Source organism: Frieseomelitta varia, unplaced genomic scaffold (genome assembly GCF_011392965.1).
Source record: "Frieseomelitta varia isolate USP_RPSP 00005682 unplaced genomic scaffold, Fvar_1.2 scaffold_249, whole genome shotgun sequence".
Classification (NCBI taxonomy): domain Eukaryota; kingdom Metazoa; phylum Arthropoda; class Insecta; order Hymenoptera; family Apidae; genus Frieseomelitta; species Frieseomelitta varia.
In genome coordinates, this window is record NW_025109978.1 from 177,179 (window position 1) to 196,244 (window position 19,066).

The 19,066-nt window shown below is 34.6% G+C and overlaps 1 protein-coding gene and 1 long non-coding RNA gene across 13 annotated transcripts in view; both read right to left on the reverse strand.

Annotated features, from left to right (window-relative positions):
• Positions 1–19,066, reverse strand: part of LOC122528345 (glutamate receptor ionotropic, NMDA 2B) — a 206,124-nt gene that overhangs the window by 97,287 nt on the left and 89,771 nt on the right. For 3 of the 12 annotated variants that reach the window (XM_043653380.1, XM_043653375.1, XM_043653381.1), the window contains exon 1: positions 12,768–13,523. The exons of the other annotated variants lie outside the window; for them this stretch is intronic. In XM_043653380.1, the coding sequence (XP_043509315.1) occupies positions 12,768–13,077 (310 nt within the window). In that variant the 5' untranslated portion in view covers positions 13,078–13,523. Of the gene's footprint in view, positions 1–12,767; positions 13,524–19,066 lie in introns of those variants that run through there. 12 annotated transcript variants of the gene reach the window in all.
• Positions 13,606–19,066, reverse strand: part of LOC122528348 — a 30,110-nt gene continuing 24,649 nt past the window's right edge. The window contains exon 2 of the long non-coding RNA XR_006306551.1: positions 13,606–13,791. This is a non-coding gene — a long non-coding RNA (uncharacterized LOC122528348). The remainder of the gene's footprint in view (positions 13,792–19,066) is intronic.

Here is a 19,066-nt window from a genome sequence, read left to right on the forward strand (position 1 = left end):
TAGTATTGCCATTAAATTGTTGTAATTCGCATGCTACACAAGGGAACATTATGACACCGCAATTATATCGTGCTCTTGTAATAATTTAATTAAATAAACATTAGAATTGTTTTGCAATTTGTAGCTTTTTCTTTTCACCAGTTTTGTTCAATCGTTCATTGAAATTGAATATTATGAGAAGCGGCATACGATAGGTTGCTTTATCATTTGCAATTTCTCATTTCCCTGGAACGGTTTATTAATTACTACACGAGTATCCGGGATATAAAAATACAATTTCCTAGATATCGAGTGTTTCTTTTTATACATTTCGTGACGATCAAATATTTTAGAGAGAGAAAATAATATTAGAGACGAGAGTAATAGGTAAGATACACTTGAATTGTAATTAAACAGGTGTGCAACAACTTATTGTTTAGAGATTATTATTATTCATTAAACTATTATAATTGAAGATCAATGTTCTATTTTCAATCAGTCAACATTACAAAATCACAGTTTTTTTATGCCAAAACAATCAGGACTCAATATTATTTCTCTCGTGAAGAATTTACTACTTTCTATTTACTATTTTCTATTTTCTATTTTTACTAATTTTCAAACAATTGAAATGAATTGCTCGAACTAAACAGGAAAGATTCATAAAACTTCAACAATTGGGATTTACTATTTTACTACTATGATTTATCCTTTGTCTTGTGATTTACGCAATTTAATGCCTCTGGGATGAATGATTTATCTTTGATCCAGCATTATGGCATTGTTTAGCAAACAATGCACGTTGCAGTTTCCAATTAGAAACGCATGATCAGAGACGTAATCGACCGTGTACGCAGAATAATGCAGTCTTTGATCATGATCTTTGCAGACCCGCTGTTTCTTAAATCGTCTTTGTTTGTTTCTTTAACTGTTAGAGAACTCACTATTATGGACCAGTCATCTAGTTAAGGATATCCAATCGTTCCACTCTAAATAGCCCACTAAACTTCAGTGGATTAGATAAAGAACGTAAAATTTCTTTATTTTTTATTATTTATTTATTATTATTTTATTGCTATTTATTTATTATTTATTCATTTACTTTTTATTATTTAACTTATTATTTATTTATTGGTCATCAGATCACTTTGAAAATCTTTCTAGTTACTAAGAATCAAACATTTATTCTAATAATTTGATAAATAAAATGCTTACTTCAATATATTTTACCTTCTCTGAAAAATATAATATTATCTGCGCCACAGTGTTATTAATTACGAAAGTAAGAAGTATTTTTAAATAATTCACAATTAAGTATAATTCACAATAGACAATTCAATGTTCGCTTAGATACGATAGATATGTTCATTAGCAAATTTAGATTATGGCTGATTATGAGCGGTCGATTCTCCTTTCTGCATGAAGAAATATGGTTCCATTCAGGTTCATGACAAATTAATACTAAATATACAAATATACTAAAATATAAGAAATACATATGAAATATATAAATATTTAGTAAATTTTAGTAAATATTATATAATTTAATATTTGTAAACATTACAATACGTTTAGTTGCAATTAGAATACAAAGATATAATACTAAATATATAAATTCTTCGCAGATTTAGCAATGTAACTCAAATTTTACATGCACATAAAATTTGTAATGTTATATGTACATAGCAGACGAAGAAAGTTTACAATAAAAACACTATACGCGTTAATAATCTACTAAATATTATACTCTTCATCAACAACAACAATCTCAACAATTATCGCTCTTGCCAAATGCAAATTTGCTTTCCAAAAGACGATATGCCCTCAAACTATATAATATTTAGACGTATTTGTAGAATAATTAATTTCCAACCACAGATACTTCCAATTAAAATGAAATCCCATTTCCCTTATTACAGACCAAATGTCGATGAACAACATATTAAACAACCGTACCGTTGTCGAATATTCGATCGGATTTAGGCAGAAGCTATATAACAAAGAAATATGGCCAACCAATTCCCGGGGACGCGACGTTTCGTTCGTAGATAGTTAGAAATCTGTATTTAACCACTTGCGCTGGCAACTGATTGCGGACCATAACGAGTGACCAAACTGTATACAATAATTGGTCGCTTTCTTTTCGAACTCGTCGGTACGATATCACTGGATAGAAATTGTTGAGAAGTAATAAATTTATTATTCGTTTTGCCTATTTTGTTTTACTTAGGTATACTTAAAACTGAGAAAATATTGCAATTTTGGGACAAAAAAATTCTCGACGTGCGTGGCACGTTATTCCAGCGTGAGAGGTTAATGATATGATATTAAATTTGCTAGTCAATGGCCTGTTCGTTCCGATACGACCCGCCGTGCATAAATTTCACGCTGCCATGTCCTCAGTTGAAGAGAAAGGGTTTCTGACTCGATAATGAAAGGTAGGAGCCAACAGAACGGATCGATCGAAAATTCGTTCAAAAATTTTCACTCTCGCCTCTAACTAAGTTTGAATAAGGTGTAACAACCCGTTACTTCCTCTTTGATGGACTAGTCTAGAATTTTTAATCACACGAAGAACCCCGTACGATGGCGTCACGCTGGCTACGATATTTAAACAATCGAGCCATCTCTCTGCACGTTAAAGTGTATATAGTTACACGAGCTTCGAGCAAATAGCAGCGAGCGATTCGGTCACGAGACGAGAAACGGATATTGAGCTCACGATCAATTAACACGGACTCGTTTGCTCGTGCCTAGCAGACGTTAATTATAAACTGGTAAATTGATGAAAATTTTTGGTATTTATTTCTCTTTATTGCGCTCGTTATTTGCGATTGTTACGAATAACGAAGAAACGTCGTTACGAAAGGGATAACAGCGTAAAAATTAGAAAAGAAAAAACAACAGTAAGTAAACATTAATGAATGATGTATCCATTGGCGTAAATCATCCGCGTGGAATTTATGACGAGAAGTTTTTGAAAATAAATTGCACGATATCGATTGAAATGGATATTTTCAACTTTTATTTCCAAATGTAATTTCGTTTGAATATTCAATCACATCGAATATTCAATATCAAGAACTATTATAACATTCAACGTATTAATTTTGTATTTTTGTTTTTTTTTTATTGTGTGTGTGTGTGTTCCACTTATTTTTAGGAAGTTTAATTTAATTTACAAAACGCACGGGACGTGTACGACACGCAAGAGTGTCCAATTAACGTAAAATAACATACAAAAAGTAAATGAAATATTTAAAATATGCCATCAATTATAATATTTAGTGTGAATGAATAGCTGTTTGAAATTCTATCACTTTGGCGTCATTCACAGAACTGCGAACTGATATGAACAACCATCGGTTTATTGATGACGAAGAAATTAGGTGAACGGGTTAATGGATAACGATTGGATCAATCGAGTGTTTATTTCATCGGCGCGTATCTCCGATTCTCAATGAAAAGTTGCGCCGATCGTGACGTTGAATGATATTACGGTACATTGTAATTAAACCTGGAATTCGTTTATCGCGTGCACGTCGATTAATGATTTGAACGTTTCAACAACATTATTTCAATCAGTGCAGATCTAGATCGCGCTGTTTATCACTCTGATAATTAAACGATTTATAATTGATCCGCGCGAGGTAACCAACTAACGAACCAACACCAAAAAAAAAAAAAAGAAATAAAAGATAACATAGCTCGTCCGCGAAACTGCATGATCTGAAAATTCTCGAATTAATGGATGATACTGATATTATTACGAACGCGTTGATATTATTTTAGCGATTTCTCCTGGAGGATTCAATATTTTTCTCTTTATTATTATTTTACTACTTTTCACCTCACTTCCAATCATTTTATTTCTGCTACTTTTTATTTTAGCATATATGATTGCAATTGTATACAACTGTATTAAAGTATAAATTTAATATACGACTTATTATTTTTTAGAGTACATCGAAGCATTGTTAAATATTCTGTTAGCATTATTCTCGCGAATCTTTTAAAAACTTTTTACAGATAAATTTTAATACAGAAAATATTAATCATTCAATTCCTTGGAATTCTCTCGTCTGTTCTGTAATATTTTGTTAGATTCTTCTCAAAGGTCATTTAACAATCAATTTAACATGAACGTGCAGAACCGGAGAATACAAACAGACCGTGCTTAACATTTGGAAACTAAGATGTTCCCACTAATCGATGAATAATTCAATAGCAAAATGAAAAATAAGATCGTCATTCGGAGCATTTATTTTTTCTTCAACTTGTTGTTCTACCAACGAACATTGAAGCAGAGCTCGGTAAATAAATGGGTCGCGCTTATTATTAGAATAAATTTATCTTTTAATTCATTTCATTTCTTTCAGACGTTTTCTAGCAAAACGAGTGTAAAATACGCAATTGAGTAATTTATAAGCAGTTTAGAAAAGTATTTTTCACGCTACGACCACTGAATTAAATTGAATAGAAAAAATGGCAATTAAGAATATTGTGTCATTGTTAGACTAATTATAACATGCGTGAAATTATTAAAGTATTATACTGTACAATTATATTATGTTAAAGACTCGATTAAAATCCATAACAAACCTTTCTTTTCACCTGCGGAATAGAGAAAGAGAGATTTTATAAATTTTACGGAGCTTTTTTATAATTAATTCTTTTAATTAAACTTGAGCCAAAATCTTTGTATAATTAAACTATATGACGATTCTTACATTCTACCTAGAATAATAATAATTTTACTTGCGTTTTGCATACCTTAGTTCTAACTCGTGATAATTGTACGATAAATTTTACATGATCTTTTATTCCAGTTTATTTATTTATGTTTCCTACGAGAAAGATACAAGGATCACTCTTGCTTTCACGGAATCTACATAACTTTTACCAACAAACAAATTAGTGCCTGCTGAATGTTGAAAATTCTCCTTATTATATTTTAAATATTTCAATTTCGCAGATGTACACTTGTACGTACGTTTAATGCAAATTGATGTTCAACAAGAAATTTTGTTCGAATCAATTCCCGGATTTCAAAAGGGAACTCTTACGGAATTACAGAACCGAAAACGACGCTTCGAGTCTTCGAAATTTATGCACGTGTACGCCGACAGCTTGGTCCTAGGAAAATCAATTAACGTAATGTACTCGAGGTAGAACACCGACGTACTGCCGCAACAAAAGGGACTAGACGAGATTGAATTATTAACGGAATTAAGTGGACAATAACTGCCACGCCGCCAAAATCGCTTTATCCTCTTACACGGCCGGTTGTCCAAAACTACTCCAAATAAGGGAATCCATTTGCTGAATAATTTTACAGTAATTGTGAAGTTACTTATATACATATATACGACGTCATTTCGTACAATAGTAGTTCTTAACAACGATTAACCCTTTCATGGTCCAGCCATTTGATACCTCGTTGTATCATTCGTGTTTGACGAAATATTTTTAAAAACAGTTTATACGCAATTTCAATGTGTCTTCGTACCATAATTAAATTGAATCAAGTCCAGCGTTTGGAACTAAGAATAACTAAGATTTATCTATTAAACTTATAGTAAGAAATATATCATAAAAGTATATTAGAAAAATAGAATGTTAAATTTAATAATATGTAGGATTGCGAAAATTTGAAGTACGTTCATTTGTTTCGACGAATTATATCATCATAAATGTTAAATCAAGCCCAAAACGTGATTTGATATGTGTTAAGCTGAGAATGTGATTTGTCTATTAAATTTAGTATATATTCATACAAGAAATATTTAGTATATATTGATACAAGAAATTTAGTACATATTGTATATATACTACGAAAGCGAAAAATAATTGGGCAAGGTAGAATGTCCGGATCACAGGACCACGGAAAAGTTTGAAGCACATTCGTTCGTTTTAACGAGTCAATTTTTCATTTTGAACGAACGAACGACAGTCAACTAGAAAGAAGCAAGGACTACGAAACTTTTCGATTGCACTTCCTGAGAAGTAACGTAACAGGAAATTTGCGATGACGTTGCAGGTGCTGGAGGACTCATGGTTATTTGCGAAACGTTCGGGTGATCCATCAGTGACGGACAGTAACAGAATTGGTACATCCGATATCGGGTTTTGGAAGAACGCTGTCAGAGCGAATTGGAAAACCCTTCAAATAATAATCAACGAAACAGCGTTAAAGATAGTTATTGATGTTAGAGATAGATAATATATTGTAGTTATTGATCTTTTTCATAATCTCGCGTTACATATTGATCTCCTTTCGTATTTGATATCTGTGAAACTTTTCTTCCGAAAATTAACCTCTCCGCGTAGCTATGCTTTCGTAAATTAATTTTATTGCCCCTTCGCCGATGGCAAAGTTCTTGTTAGATTGTCGCTATATTCGTGTCTGGTAGTGAGTCAATTAAACTGAACTTTGGTGGCAATTTTTGTCATATTTTTCTCGTTTAGAAATGGAATACTATCCTGATTCTTTAATCTGGATCAGAGTACGATTATTACATTGGCAGAAAACTTTCGACTAGAGTCAGGCATTCGAAAGCATTGAAAAAATCAAAAAAATCTCGTGTTCGCTAATTAAATTAAAATGGCCAGGCATTACCATTATTAGCATTTGATTGAAAACATTTTACCAGCGGTGTACCACGAAATTTGTATAGTATTTGCATATGACAGTAATAATAATAAATAATTACGTAATATAAATATCAACAAATAGTCCCTATATAATATTATAATTACATAATTACATAATTATAATTATATAATAGGTGTAACGAATAATAAATAAATAATTACACAACAGAAATGTTAATAAACAGCTTCTATACAAAGAAATATTTCTTGCGTAACATCCATTCGTCGTCTTGAAGCTTACAGATAGCGAAAGAAAGCGATAATATTTCATCTTTTAGCAGGCTCTCGTAACTCGCAACGCAGATGAAATTCAAGCTCTGCATTAGCTTTTAGCACCTTACTCTAAAACTATATTCCGAAAATTCCCATGAAATGCCGCGGAAGTTCCCTTCCTTTGCAAGGTGTAACGTCACGTTTCATCCCAAAGCGGGGAAGAAGCCACGGGATTTTGAAAGTACTGGCCGACTAAAAGCTGCTCGAGAGGAGAAAGAACGCGTTGAAATTCCCACGACAAATCAAAGAAACAACGCGTCCGTCATGTTTCTCGAGAAACATCGTTGACGATCGCTTAGCAAAACCGCGTAGTAGTTCTTGCGAAAAATCAGAGTCGCAGAGAGCTATTGACGCGAATGTAGAAGGCGCGGAAACGAAAAACACAACTGGACGCGAAACCACGAGCGTATCGTTCACATAATGTCCACTTGTTACTGTGTCACTTTCTAAAGTTAACATAAAGTGCTATAAAATCTAAATATTATGGCTCAATTATGGAATTTTTATATAATATTATGCATAGTACCAAAATCATCGTTCCAAGGAAATTTAATTATTATCAATATTTTATTATGAATGTTATCAAATATTTAATTATTATCAATACTTTATTACAAATATTATCCAATTTTTAATTATTATCAATATTTTATTATAAATATTATCAAATATTTAATTTTTATCAATATTTTATTATAAATATTATCAATACATTATTAACACATGAAACGAAGGTTGTTTGCTTTTAACCGATGGAATATCAAAAGTCGTCCGCAAATAATCAAAAGTACACAAGAATGTACAGTTAATCTTCTATGGCCAGAAATTTGTTGCATTAGCAGAGAAAGAAATAGTAAATAAGTTCAATTACGTCGAAAGATTAATAATTGCGATTAACAATCACTTTTATGTAATAAAACGCAGAATTCTAAGAGACATACATTATCATGAAAAAATCTTGGGACACATTTTATTTTTAATAATCACCATCTATCGTAGCTAGTGACATTTTTAACTAGCATGTGTATTTCGTAGTACAATTGTCAATGTATTAACAAATTCTTTGTCGCGCAGTGTCGTCCAATTTTTCCAATTTTTCCAAGAGATAGAAGTCTTGATTCGTTTTTTATACGTGATGTTTTGTTCCAAATTGCATTTTGTGTTTCGTGATACACGAGGTTTTTAATTGTTAATAATTTTATGAAAATAAAATTCCTCAAGTTTTTATTATCTTTATATTTAAAAACTTTCTATGTTTTAAAGTGTTTCTACTTCGGCTTTATTTTCGTTTATCACTAAGACGAGTTGATTTTCAAGGATTTCTCACGTGAATTTAGCATGTGAAAAAATGCACTATCGTGCACGTGACTCGCAACGATGAAAGAAGCTTAATTTCGATCAATTAACTCTACATCGTACGTATGAGAGCGAACGGTGACGTAATATTTTAATTAGCGAATACTCGATTCATCAGTCAGAGGTTGGCAGCAATGAACGATGTAAGTGTAATTTAAGTATCAACGTTAATTATTTCAACGTTAATTATTTTCACGATAAAATTGATATTTTTCGTTTGAGCAATTGTATACTGCGTATAAAATTTCGTGAAACGAGTTATTCTTAGTTAAATAAAAAATAATTCTTCTGTGGAGAGATCAAATGTAACCGTTGGAGTTGTTCAAATGTAGTGTTTAAAGGAAGAGCGAAAAAGTTTACAACACGACAGTGAAGATTATATTTCAAGTACAAAGGATGGAGTTTAAACTACGAAGAATAAACACTTTCGAGAATGGAGAGCTCCTTTTGTATACACGTTTACTCTCTTTGTTCTCGTATAACTGAGAGCCCGTTTTAAAAACGGGAGGATCTGTTTAAATGTGGTATAACATTTCGAACAGAGACGGATGATAATAACAGTACTCTGAGATTTTAAAAATTACTTTTGAATTCTCAACTTAAATTAGTGTAAATTCTCTACATAATAGAAACGATCTAATCCAACAAAAACGAATAAAATAGTAATATTCTAAGATTCTAAGCATCCCTCTAAATTCATCGGTAACAAACAGAAAAAATTATTTTCAAAAATCGTTTTCACATTTAAAATTCTCCAACGACCGAAACAAATAAAATAATAAAATGAAATATATAAATAAATAAAATTATACGCAAGTGAAATAAAATAAAATATGCGCTGCAAAAAAAAAAAAAATAAATAAATAAATCAGCGTGAACATTTTCTAACCAAATTTTAATAACCCAAAATCATATGCGATTTCCAAATTTCTTCAATTCTAATTATTAAATATTGTAATTTTTTTGTGTACTCACAATTCTAAATCTACAATTTTCAATTTTCGATTGAACCTATCAATAACAGAAAAGGAGGTTATTTTTAAAAATTGTGCTCCACCAAAACGAAGATGTAAATTCGCTAAATAATCTTGCCAATAATTCGTTAGGAAATCTGGAACGATACGATGCCGGTAGTTACGCTTCCTTCATTTTTATTCAACCTCCAACTTCCCTAACTTTCCAACTCCTACATATCATCGATAACTCGCAAGAAACAAGAACAGTAGCAGCAATCGCGTTCCAAAAACTATCGTGTAACAAATCTACCACTGATGCTGAGATATTCGCAAGGAATGCTGCCAAAAATGTTTGAAATATACGCACGTGCCCCTTGAAGTTTCAAACAACGATCCATCAGTCGCAAACGTGTGCAAAAAACGCGATCGACCGATCAAACACTAACTCGAACCTATTTATTCCATTTGTTTATCATTCCAATTCTCGTCAACGAACGAACGACTGAGAAACTGGCGACTGACGTCTATGACTGCGGATTTTTATTCATTTGTGAAAAATTCGAGAGACTCAGAAATACGCAGAATGAATATAATTTTTCAAATTGTAAATATGAAATATCTCCTTTAATAATAGTGACTTTCAACAGATAAAATAATTTTCTGTAGTCTAAAAGTAATGGTCTGTTTTATAGGTTATGTTTACAAAAATAAGAATTTGTATGAATATCCGGCATGCTAACGGAGACTTGTCCTAGGAATTATTTCGAGATATATAAAATAATTTCCCATCCAAGTTTTATTTAATAATAATAACTTTTCTTGAGAATTATTTAGAGGTAAAAGATTATATTCGAATGAAAAATTACTCAAATTTGATTACGTATTCCTCGTGAATCAATTGTCTACGTGATGTAAAGTGAATTCAATTCCATTTGTTCCTGGATTGCTTTGAAACTGGACTGACAAATTTCTTGTTAGAGAATGTGTCGGAACAATCCTGACGCGATGCCGATGTAATACGTCGACGCCAGTGCGTAGATAGTAAACAGTATTAATCGCGATCCTGCTAAACATTAATGAACGTTGCTACGTATACTCCAACGCTGTCAATTCCAAAACTATTGACGAGCAAAGTACGAAAGATTTCAAAAATTTCAGAGGCAACTAAAATGAGAAATATACGAGGATCAATTTTCTATCCATATATTCTTTATCAAAAATGAATCGTCATAAATGAATAAAAGAAAGGACAAAAGATAGAAGTTCATGTTTCGTGTACGTGCAGTGTACGAGTGAAATTTATACTGAACATTTTCTCTGTATTAGAATCAACAATATGTTGAGTAAAATACAAAAGCTCAAAGATAGTTGATAGTTTAAATATAGATTTTTTAATGAGTTTATTACTGCAACATCTAAAGAACTAATAAAAACACTTAAATAAATATTAATAGTTTCGTCGTCTCTTTTCCTTTTACTCTTTAAACTTTCTCTCAGCCACCACTGTGTCTAAAATTTCAAAATTTCAAAATTACGAACTCGATGAATCGTGAATGTATTTACTCTAACTTTCTTTTCGTTCATTTTGATACACAATTTTATCAGGCGTTAAACAGAGGACCCGCGTTCGATTGTTGCGGTGTCTACCACGGAGAAAACGCGGAAGATAAAGTCAGCTCATTCTGAGAATCAAAGAGAAGGTATCTTTCACTGAAGCATCCATGTTTTCCGGTCACGTTCGCCCTTCATAGGGTAATACGGGCATAGCGCGCGCGTTTGCACACATGAGCGAAAGACGAGGCCGCGGTGGGAGAATTGGTGCGAGCGAACGTTAAGCCGTACATATTGACCGATGCGGAGACTTTCGGAGGAACGAGAACATTAATTTCGACGTCCTGGCGAAAGCAAGGAACATCGTTCTTTTTTTCTCTTTTTGCAGTCGCGTGTTGCCAAGGGACGGGCTATGAACGCTGCAATATTTTCCTGTTTTTGCTCCTCTTTTCTGTTATTTTCGAGAGAAGATACCGATAGATTTTGTCAACTGACTGAGAAAAATTTCAGAATCTACCGTAAAACTCGAAGACTCGAGGAGTGTCAGTAATTGCACATATTACGTATTACAAATGGTATTTATTTTAACCAGATTCTTGTACACATATGAGAAATTTTAAGATAAATGCAGAGAATGCACTCAGTGAACAAAAATATATAAAAAATACTCGAAGCATTATACTACTTGTAATACTTGACAGATGAAGCAATTTTCTATTACTTTGATTATATTTGTAAACATTTGAGTTTGCATAAATATCCTGCAAATCTGCTTATCATTTGTAGGCGAATCGCGAGTATATATTTTTACGAACATAACTGAAGAAGCACGAATTCGAATCAAGACTTGTTTCGTCTGTTTAATTACTTCAACTTTTATCTTGCATTGGATATTTCATATCTTTTAATTTCACATTTTCCGTTATTGTTAAACGAATAAAATGGATTTATCTACGTTAAAATTACTGGCGAGTGAAACAAGTAGTACGAGTCAGTCATTCTTTCGAAGGGTATATTTTTAATAAGTAGAACAGTCCAACTATTATTAAACCAAGCAAAATAGATCTGCCTACACGGATCGAACAAGTAGTGCAGGTCAATCATTTGGTAGAAGCATGGTAAATATCCGTCGTAAATAGAATAGGTTGTTAGTCAAACAAAGAGAACATACCAGCGGCAGATCGCGTAAGTAGTACAAGTCCGCCATATATTCGACAGGTAATAAATATCTGCTAAACAGACAAGTAGTGTAAGACAGTTCTTAAGCAAACTAACAGCAGAAATACGTTAGTGTATTAGAATCAGTTACGAATGTAAAATCAATTACATTTGCAAATTAACATTTGTTTTTAAAATAAATCTTTCACTAGAGAGACTGATCGAATTTCAGTTAATAGTTGAAAAACATCTGTAAATACTGTAACATTTTACTTGAAACTTGTGTACTCGATATTTCAACTAATAAAATAAAATATCCCTTTTTCTGTCAAGTGTATTGAAAAAACCGATAAAAAAAAAAAGGAGTTGAAAAACAGGATGAACAAGAGAAAAGAAAAATTCAACTTTTTGAAAAACTGTTTGGAGCCAGTATGAATTTTATCATTAGCTGTACTCCGTTTCATCAATCGGGAATCAGTCTTTTGATCGATTGTAAATTTGTACAACATATCAACGTGAATAAAACGGAATAAGGGCAATCCTCGAACAGCACGACCAATTGGTTCTGTTACTCGAAACCTGCGATGCATCTGTATAAACGTATCAATTACCAATTAAACTTCCGCTTCGCAATTTAACGAAAATCCAAATATTAATTTAAAATGGAAACATCTCCAATTTCCATAGGCTTTCATCGTCCTGCGCACGACTGTACGAACACGAGACAAACATTGAAACTGAAAATTACAAGGCAGGAGACCGAGAATGAAGAGGCCTCTTCGTGCTATTCGAGGAATATTTGACCGCATTTTTGTTCAATTTGTTCGTATATGGTGGTACCTGTTGGACTCGGTGTGAGCGTCATCATGCTCAGCCGGACCGAGTTCTGCGTGAAGTCGTACTTATCCAGGAAGCTGTACTTGCTCTGGCCTTTCGTCCTGCGCAGGCTGCCGACCGTACGGTTCACCGCTTTCGTGTACTCGCGCACGCCGAAGTTGGTGTGCGGCACCACCAGCCCGATCGACATCTTCGGCAGCGATCCATTGCGCCGTTTCGACAACTCGTGAACCACCGACTCGCCGGTCGGCCTCCGGTTGCAATCGCCGGAGATCACGAGCGCGCCGAGGATCAGAAGGAGCTCCGCTCGCATCTTTCCTCCTCGTCTTCCTTCCACGAACCTTGCGGTAGTTCTCGTCTCTGCTCCACGGTTCTTCCGGTTCAAGATCGATCGAACGTAGCCATCGTGATCGTCTCCGATCGGTGACTAGAGGGAACGTGGCTGGCGAATTCTCTCGATTTTCGCCAGCGTATTTTCGTTGGATACGAAATTTGGATTTGCGCGGTTATTGATTCGTGGTGAAGCTGGTCTTCTTCCTTACGACGCTCGTTGAAGGTCATTCGAGCCTCTCGATTATTTTTTTCCGTACTCCAGCCATCGTCCAAGAAAGATGAAATATATCGCGAGATGAGATTGAAAATCGTTGTATTCTGATTCTACAACGTGGAGAATGATTCGTTCAACTCGAAATCTTTCAGCAGCCGATCAGGTACGATTTCTACTGATTCTCGCGCGTCATCGTTCGATAGCCGATCGATTGTACATCGATAATTTCAAGACTATCGACGACGCTTTCGAAGCCTCGTCGGTAGATACGCGGTACCAACTTTTCTTTTTTTCTTTTACAAGATGTACATACATATATAGGTTATTATTTAAGCTACAACTTGTTAATATGTTTCAACGAAGGAAGACGAAATTTGATTTCACGCTGGCGGTTGTTCGCGATAACGGGAGGAACTCGGCTGTCGAGATGGATTGCTTTCGCCTTCGTGTGGACGAGACAACTAATATTTTCGGAAGACACTGAAAAGAGAGAAAGTAAAAATTGTACGTTGTTTTATTTTTTGTCGAAAGTGCTTGCCTTCTATCGTTGATGGAGCCTCGAACAAATTGTTTTAGCTGAACAAAGTTACGTTTCGCTAAAAAATATTTTTGACATCGACGTTGTGTACGAAAGTACATAGGATAATTACGAGCAAAAAGATGACGTGACTAGCAGGCTTTTAGTTTACACCGTCTCTTTTAATTATACTCTTTCATTTTGATATTACAGTTTCACGAAGGTTTTTGTCAATGGTGGTCGTCATTGAAATGACGCCCTTTTTCTTTTTTTTTTTTTTCCTGAAATTTAGTTTGAGAGAAAAAAATTAGCGCGTAATAGGTCATCCAGAGACATTCTACAATTTTTCAAAAAAAGTGTACGTTCGCAGAATTTTTTTTATTTGTTTAAAATGAGTATTAGTATATGAGATATGTTTGTACTAATAAAAAATATTCGTGAAATGTGCAGATCTCGTGTATACATATGCGAATCATTGGAAACACTTTTTTTTGATAAAATAATTTCTCTTATAATAAAAATTTTTAAATAAAGAGATTAAAACTTGAAAAAAATTATTGTCTTTGTTTTTTTTTTAATCTTTTAATATTTCAACATTAAAACTCAAGATAATTTCAAGATAAATTGACAATTAAAAGCACTCGTCGAGATTGTGTCATTGATATTCTAGGTCAATTGAAAGATAATGATCACTATTGAGATCATGTCATTTCTGTTTTGAAAATTATTCAAAGAATATAAATGGTGACTAACATTAGAGAACTACCATACTGGACAAAATGACCAATTTATAATTTTTGTTAAACGTTTTATAGATGTAAAACAGTATATTTTTAGAGATTTAAATGATTTTGCACAAATGAAATGTATAAATAATCAAGCGTATTGTACAATTTTTTTGTTTTTATTTTTCTTTTACTTTAATATCTCTGGTGGAAAATTTTGTACTTTAGTCGTGCAGATGGTGTCAAAACCAATCTAACAAAAATTCCCCAAAAATGGCTGTGATATATTTCCAATAACCTCAAATCGCCAATTACGATGTCTATTTTACAATTAGCCCGTTTCACATTGATTTCGTTGCAAAAATTCATTGCATCATAGTCATTGAAATCAATCTTCCACGAGACTAAATACACAGTAGACACTCTGGTCCAAGAATCCTCGAATTTCGCATGACGCTGTCAATTTTTCAATCAGTCTTGTGGAAGATTAATTAGATCGAAAGGTGAACATTTCACAAACCCAGTGGAAGACTTGAGGATACAAGATAGTCGAACCAGAGTGAAACTAATCTTACAATCAGTCTTGCGAAACATGGATATTTATTCACAAGACTGATATCGTGATTCTACTCAAAACGACACGCACAGTTTTATCTTCTCTTCTATTTTGTATCCTCGTCACTAGCGAGCAGGAAGTTGCCCGCCGGACAAGAAGGCAGTCTGCCGCGAGGGACTTGTCAAATCGGCGAGAAACAACTCGCGCTATGAAGGTTTCCGTCGGTCTCGAAATCGGGCACGCCCGCCGCGAAACACCGATAAGATTGGCTGGAAGTAATTACGTGGCCCTCAATTAAGCCGACGCTCGATATATAATTTCGTGCGAGGATCTGGAGCGTCAGAATCACAACGAAGCTAATTATTGAGATTTTCGTCGGGGCCGGCTGACAGGGACCGTTGCCCCGTGTAATTCCACGTTAATTGGTAATTACGGGAACCTATCAAGCGCCCGGCACTTTCCGGTCTTGTTTTCGTCCTTTTACATTGCCTCGAGTGTGTTCCACTGCCTCGCGCGTCTGCGTCCCGCTCTATTGTCCGTCTTCGCGATCGCGGCACTCAGCTTCCACGGAAGCTTGCTTCGAAGAAAGCGGCGAATTGCACTTTTGAAAGTTGCCGAGAGATTCGCCGACGCAGAATGAAGAGGGAGAGGGGCAGGGAGGGGGATGATTTCTCTTCTTCGTCACTTTGAGAATGTCGCGGTGTTTGCCAGTCAACTTCGCGAGCAAATTTCGTGAATTTCAAGCGAAGGAACGTCGTACGATTTTTAGAATTGTTATGAGAATTATTACGATAAAGAATAATAAATGAATAACATACGATAATATAATAGTAAGTGTAATTGCACAATAATAAGTAATAATTATATTGATACGAAATAGATATTATAATTCTAAGAATTCTTCTCAAATAGATATTATATTGATACAAAGATTTTACTATTTGCATTTACGTGGCACTGCATTTCCAGCAATTCTACAAATAAATAACGTTTCACATGGGTGTCTTGTAAAAATGTTAATTTATGGTTAAAACAAAGTTTCAAAACTACGGATATTTATTATCGAAGGATATTATTCGTTTCTGATCATTCATTTATCTGTGTTTGTCTGTAATTATCTGACCTAGTAGAAAACAATAAAATTCTGAACAAAGTTAATTATTCCTTTCGATCGTCTTCGTTCCAAGCAAATGAAAATTATATTCAAATATATATAAAACAAACTCTGGACAGTAATAGTTACTACAAATTTCAATAAATTTATATATCTTATCACATTTGTTTATCTTATCCATATTTCAAAACACGCTAAAATAAAAAAAAAAAGAACATGATAATTCACGTAAACTAACTTTATTTCACCGCGTAATTCACTACGTAATCTGATACTTGATTGTTTCAGGCAACCAAAATTATCAATATATTAAGTCTAATAAAGTTTTTGCTTCTCACGAGAAATTCGTCTTTCATTTGCACACACGCGCACACACGCGCGCGCGCAAAAAAAAAAAAAAAAGAAAACACAGTTACTTTCTGACCAACCTCCTAATGGAACAGCTGACAAACGTGGAACAGCCATTGCACGTGAAGCTATTACAATTTATGGTCTACTTCGTCAATAGAGGAACGGCGACATCGCGAAACCACGGATCGAAGCTCGTTCCTCTCCGTTCGAGCGGCAAACGTAACTGTGTGTAGTACATGGAAGATGCTAGTCACGTGGAAAATTTACATGCACCATCAGTGTATTGGGACCCACCTACCACGTCCCTCTAAGAGAAGTCCAAATCTGTTTCACTCGAATGATTAAATTTACTTTCGAAAATTCCTAACGATTGGATTTCCGTCTATTCGCCGTAATCTCGTAATTCGCGTTTCATTTTCTATTCAACGACCGTTCCCAATGTACCTGTCCTCGCGGCAGAACCGTAAGCGAAATTTCGTTAAGCCGCAGCGTATGCAAGCGTCTCGGTAAACTGAATTCTTCGTTAACGCTTCGTTTCAACGATACCAAACTCTAAATTAGCTACTCAGCTTTCGTTGCGAAGTGTGCGTGAAGGTTCAAGTTTTTTTCTCGTTAGGTGTAATCTTCGCGAGCGACGGGTGCAGTCGATTGAAAGTTAAGCAGTGACTGTGAAGTGATTATGAATCAGTGCTTAACTCGCTCTCCCACCTTAATATGATTTCACAGAAAGGAAAAAGACGAAGACGCGAACCGAGACTCTCCTCGTTATCCGGAACGATAATCGTAGTTATCGTCGAACGTATCGTCGCCCTCGTAGTTGCATTTAATGCCTCGCTCAACGATTACGTCGCTTCACGTGACGTTCGATATCGCTCGCTGAATTTGATTGATAATACAGATTTGACGCAGGTTATTACGTATTCGCGTTTGGTTGCTTGTACTTGAATTTGTATTGTAGAGATAAGATAATGTCTGTTGAATCGTTCTGTTAGAAAAAAGGGGACACCATTTTTGATCAAAATTGACTTTATTTGAGTATAGAAGATTATGGGATCACATGTAAAAATATGCTAATAATATATTTCAATATATTTTTAATGTATCTTTAATAACACACTTTAATTCGTAAAAATATAATAATAATATTTGTAAATATATAATATTATTCATAATATATTATTAAATATAATAATATATATTATACTTAATATAATGATTATTATTATTACAAAAATACTATTATATATTTTTACTCGTTACTGAGTCAAATCTTATCCTGCGAATTACCTCTATTCTAACCTAACCTAGCCTACAACCCCAATCGATCGAACATTTTGAAAACAAAATGAAATTTTTCTTTGGAATATTACCCCCATTACCGATGGAACGAGCCACAAATATCAACAACAATAATCAAAATCGAGTAGCTTCAATTCACCAGAAATGTAACCGCAGCTTTCATCATTATCATTCATCAGCAAATACAAACTCCGCTCTAAAGTCGACGCTTATCCGGCGCAAATATTAATAATCAAACATACGGGACGAGAGTTTCCGCGCCGGAAGTATTACCAGCCAAACGGAAACATCGAGACAGCGGTTTTAGCTGCAGTACGAAACAAATATCGTAAATGAAAATTGCACGCGGCTGTGTCAAGGTTGAGCCTTGTATACGAGCGGTAAACTGGCGTTAACACTCGACGAGTCTGCCGCGATATCAAGGATATCCGGCGTCCCCTGTTGTGTTCCCGAAACTTGAGGCAAGTTTCCCTCCGGAGAGGCAGTCGAGATAGTCGTGGAATTGCCAATGGAAACCAAAGCTGGTCGAAGTTTCCTAAGAATCTCGGGATTCAGCTGGGATTGTGACACACTCGTGCTCGATACGGTCAAGAATCGTACCCGATAGAATCGAGCTCACGCGCAACGTTCGCCAAGAAGGTCGTAAGATTATATCCAGGTTCATTTTATTACGTCGAATAGATCAACGAATGGCGTGATATCAACAAAACGCGAAAAAGCTTTGAAACCTAATTGGACGTCGCTGCCGCTGCGAATCTAATTCGTTTCGCGACGGAGAGAATTATTTCTTTTTCAACGAGAGAGAGAGAGAGGGATAATTCGTTTTACGAACGGCGGTGATCACCGTGCATGTTGCAAGGGTTAGATGTTACAGTACGTTATACGTGGCGGTAGATACGATCTGGGAAACGGGTGGTCGCCAGTGTCTCGTTAGAGACACGGCTCGCCCATTGCCATCGACGTTTAATTTCGGTCTCGAGAGTGTGGAAAATTAGTCAGGATAAACGTGTTACCGAGGGGCGACTGCTCTGTCTCTGAACAGAGAAACTGCGTGAAACTCAACTGCGCTCCTCTTTATAAACTGGGAATTTCGTGATTCCGCTGGCGATAATACTTTGCTGTGTTCGATGCTTTTCGCTAGCAAAGATTCTAGCCTAGTCAAAGTCTCTCTTTTTTTTTTTTTTTTTTTTTTT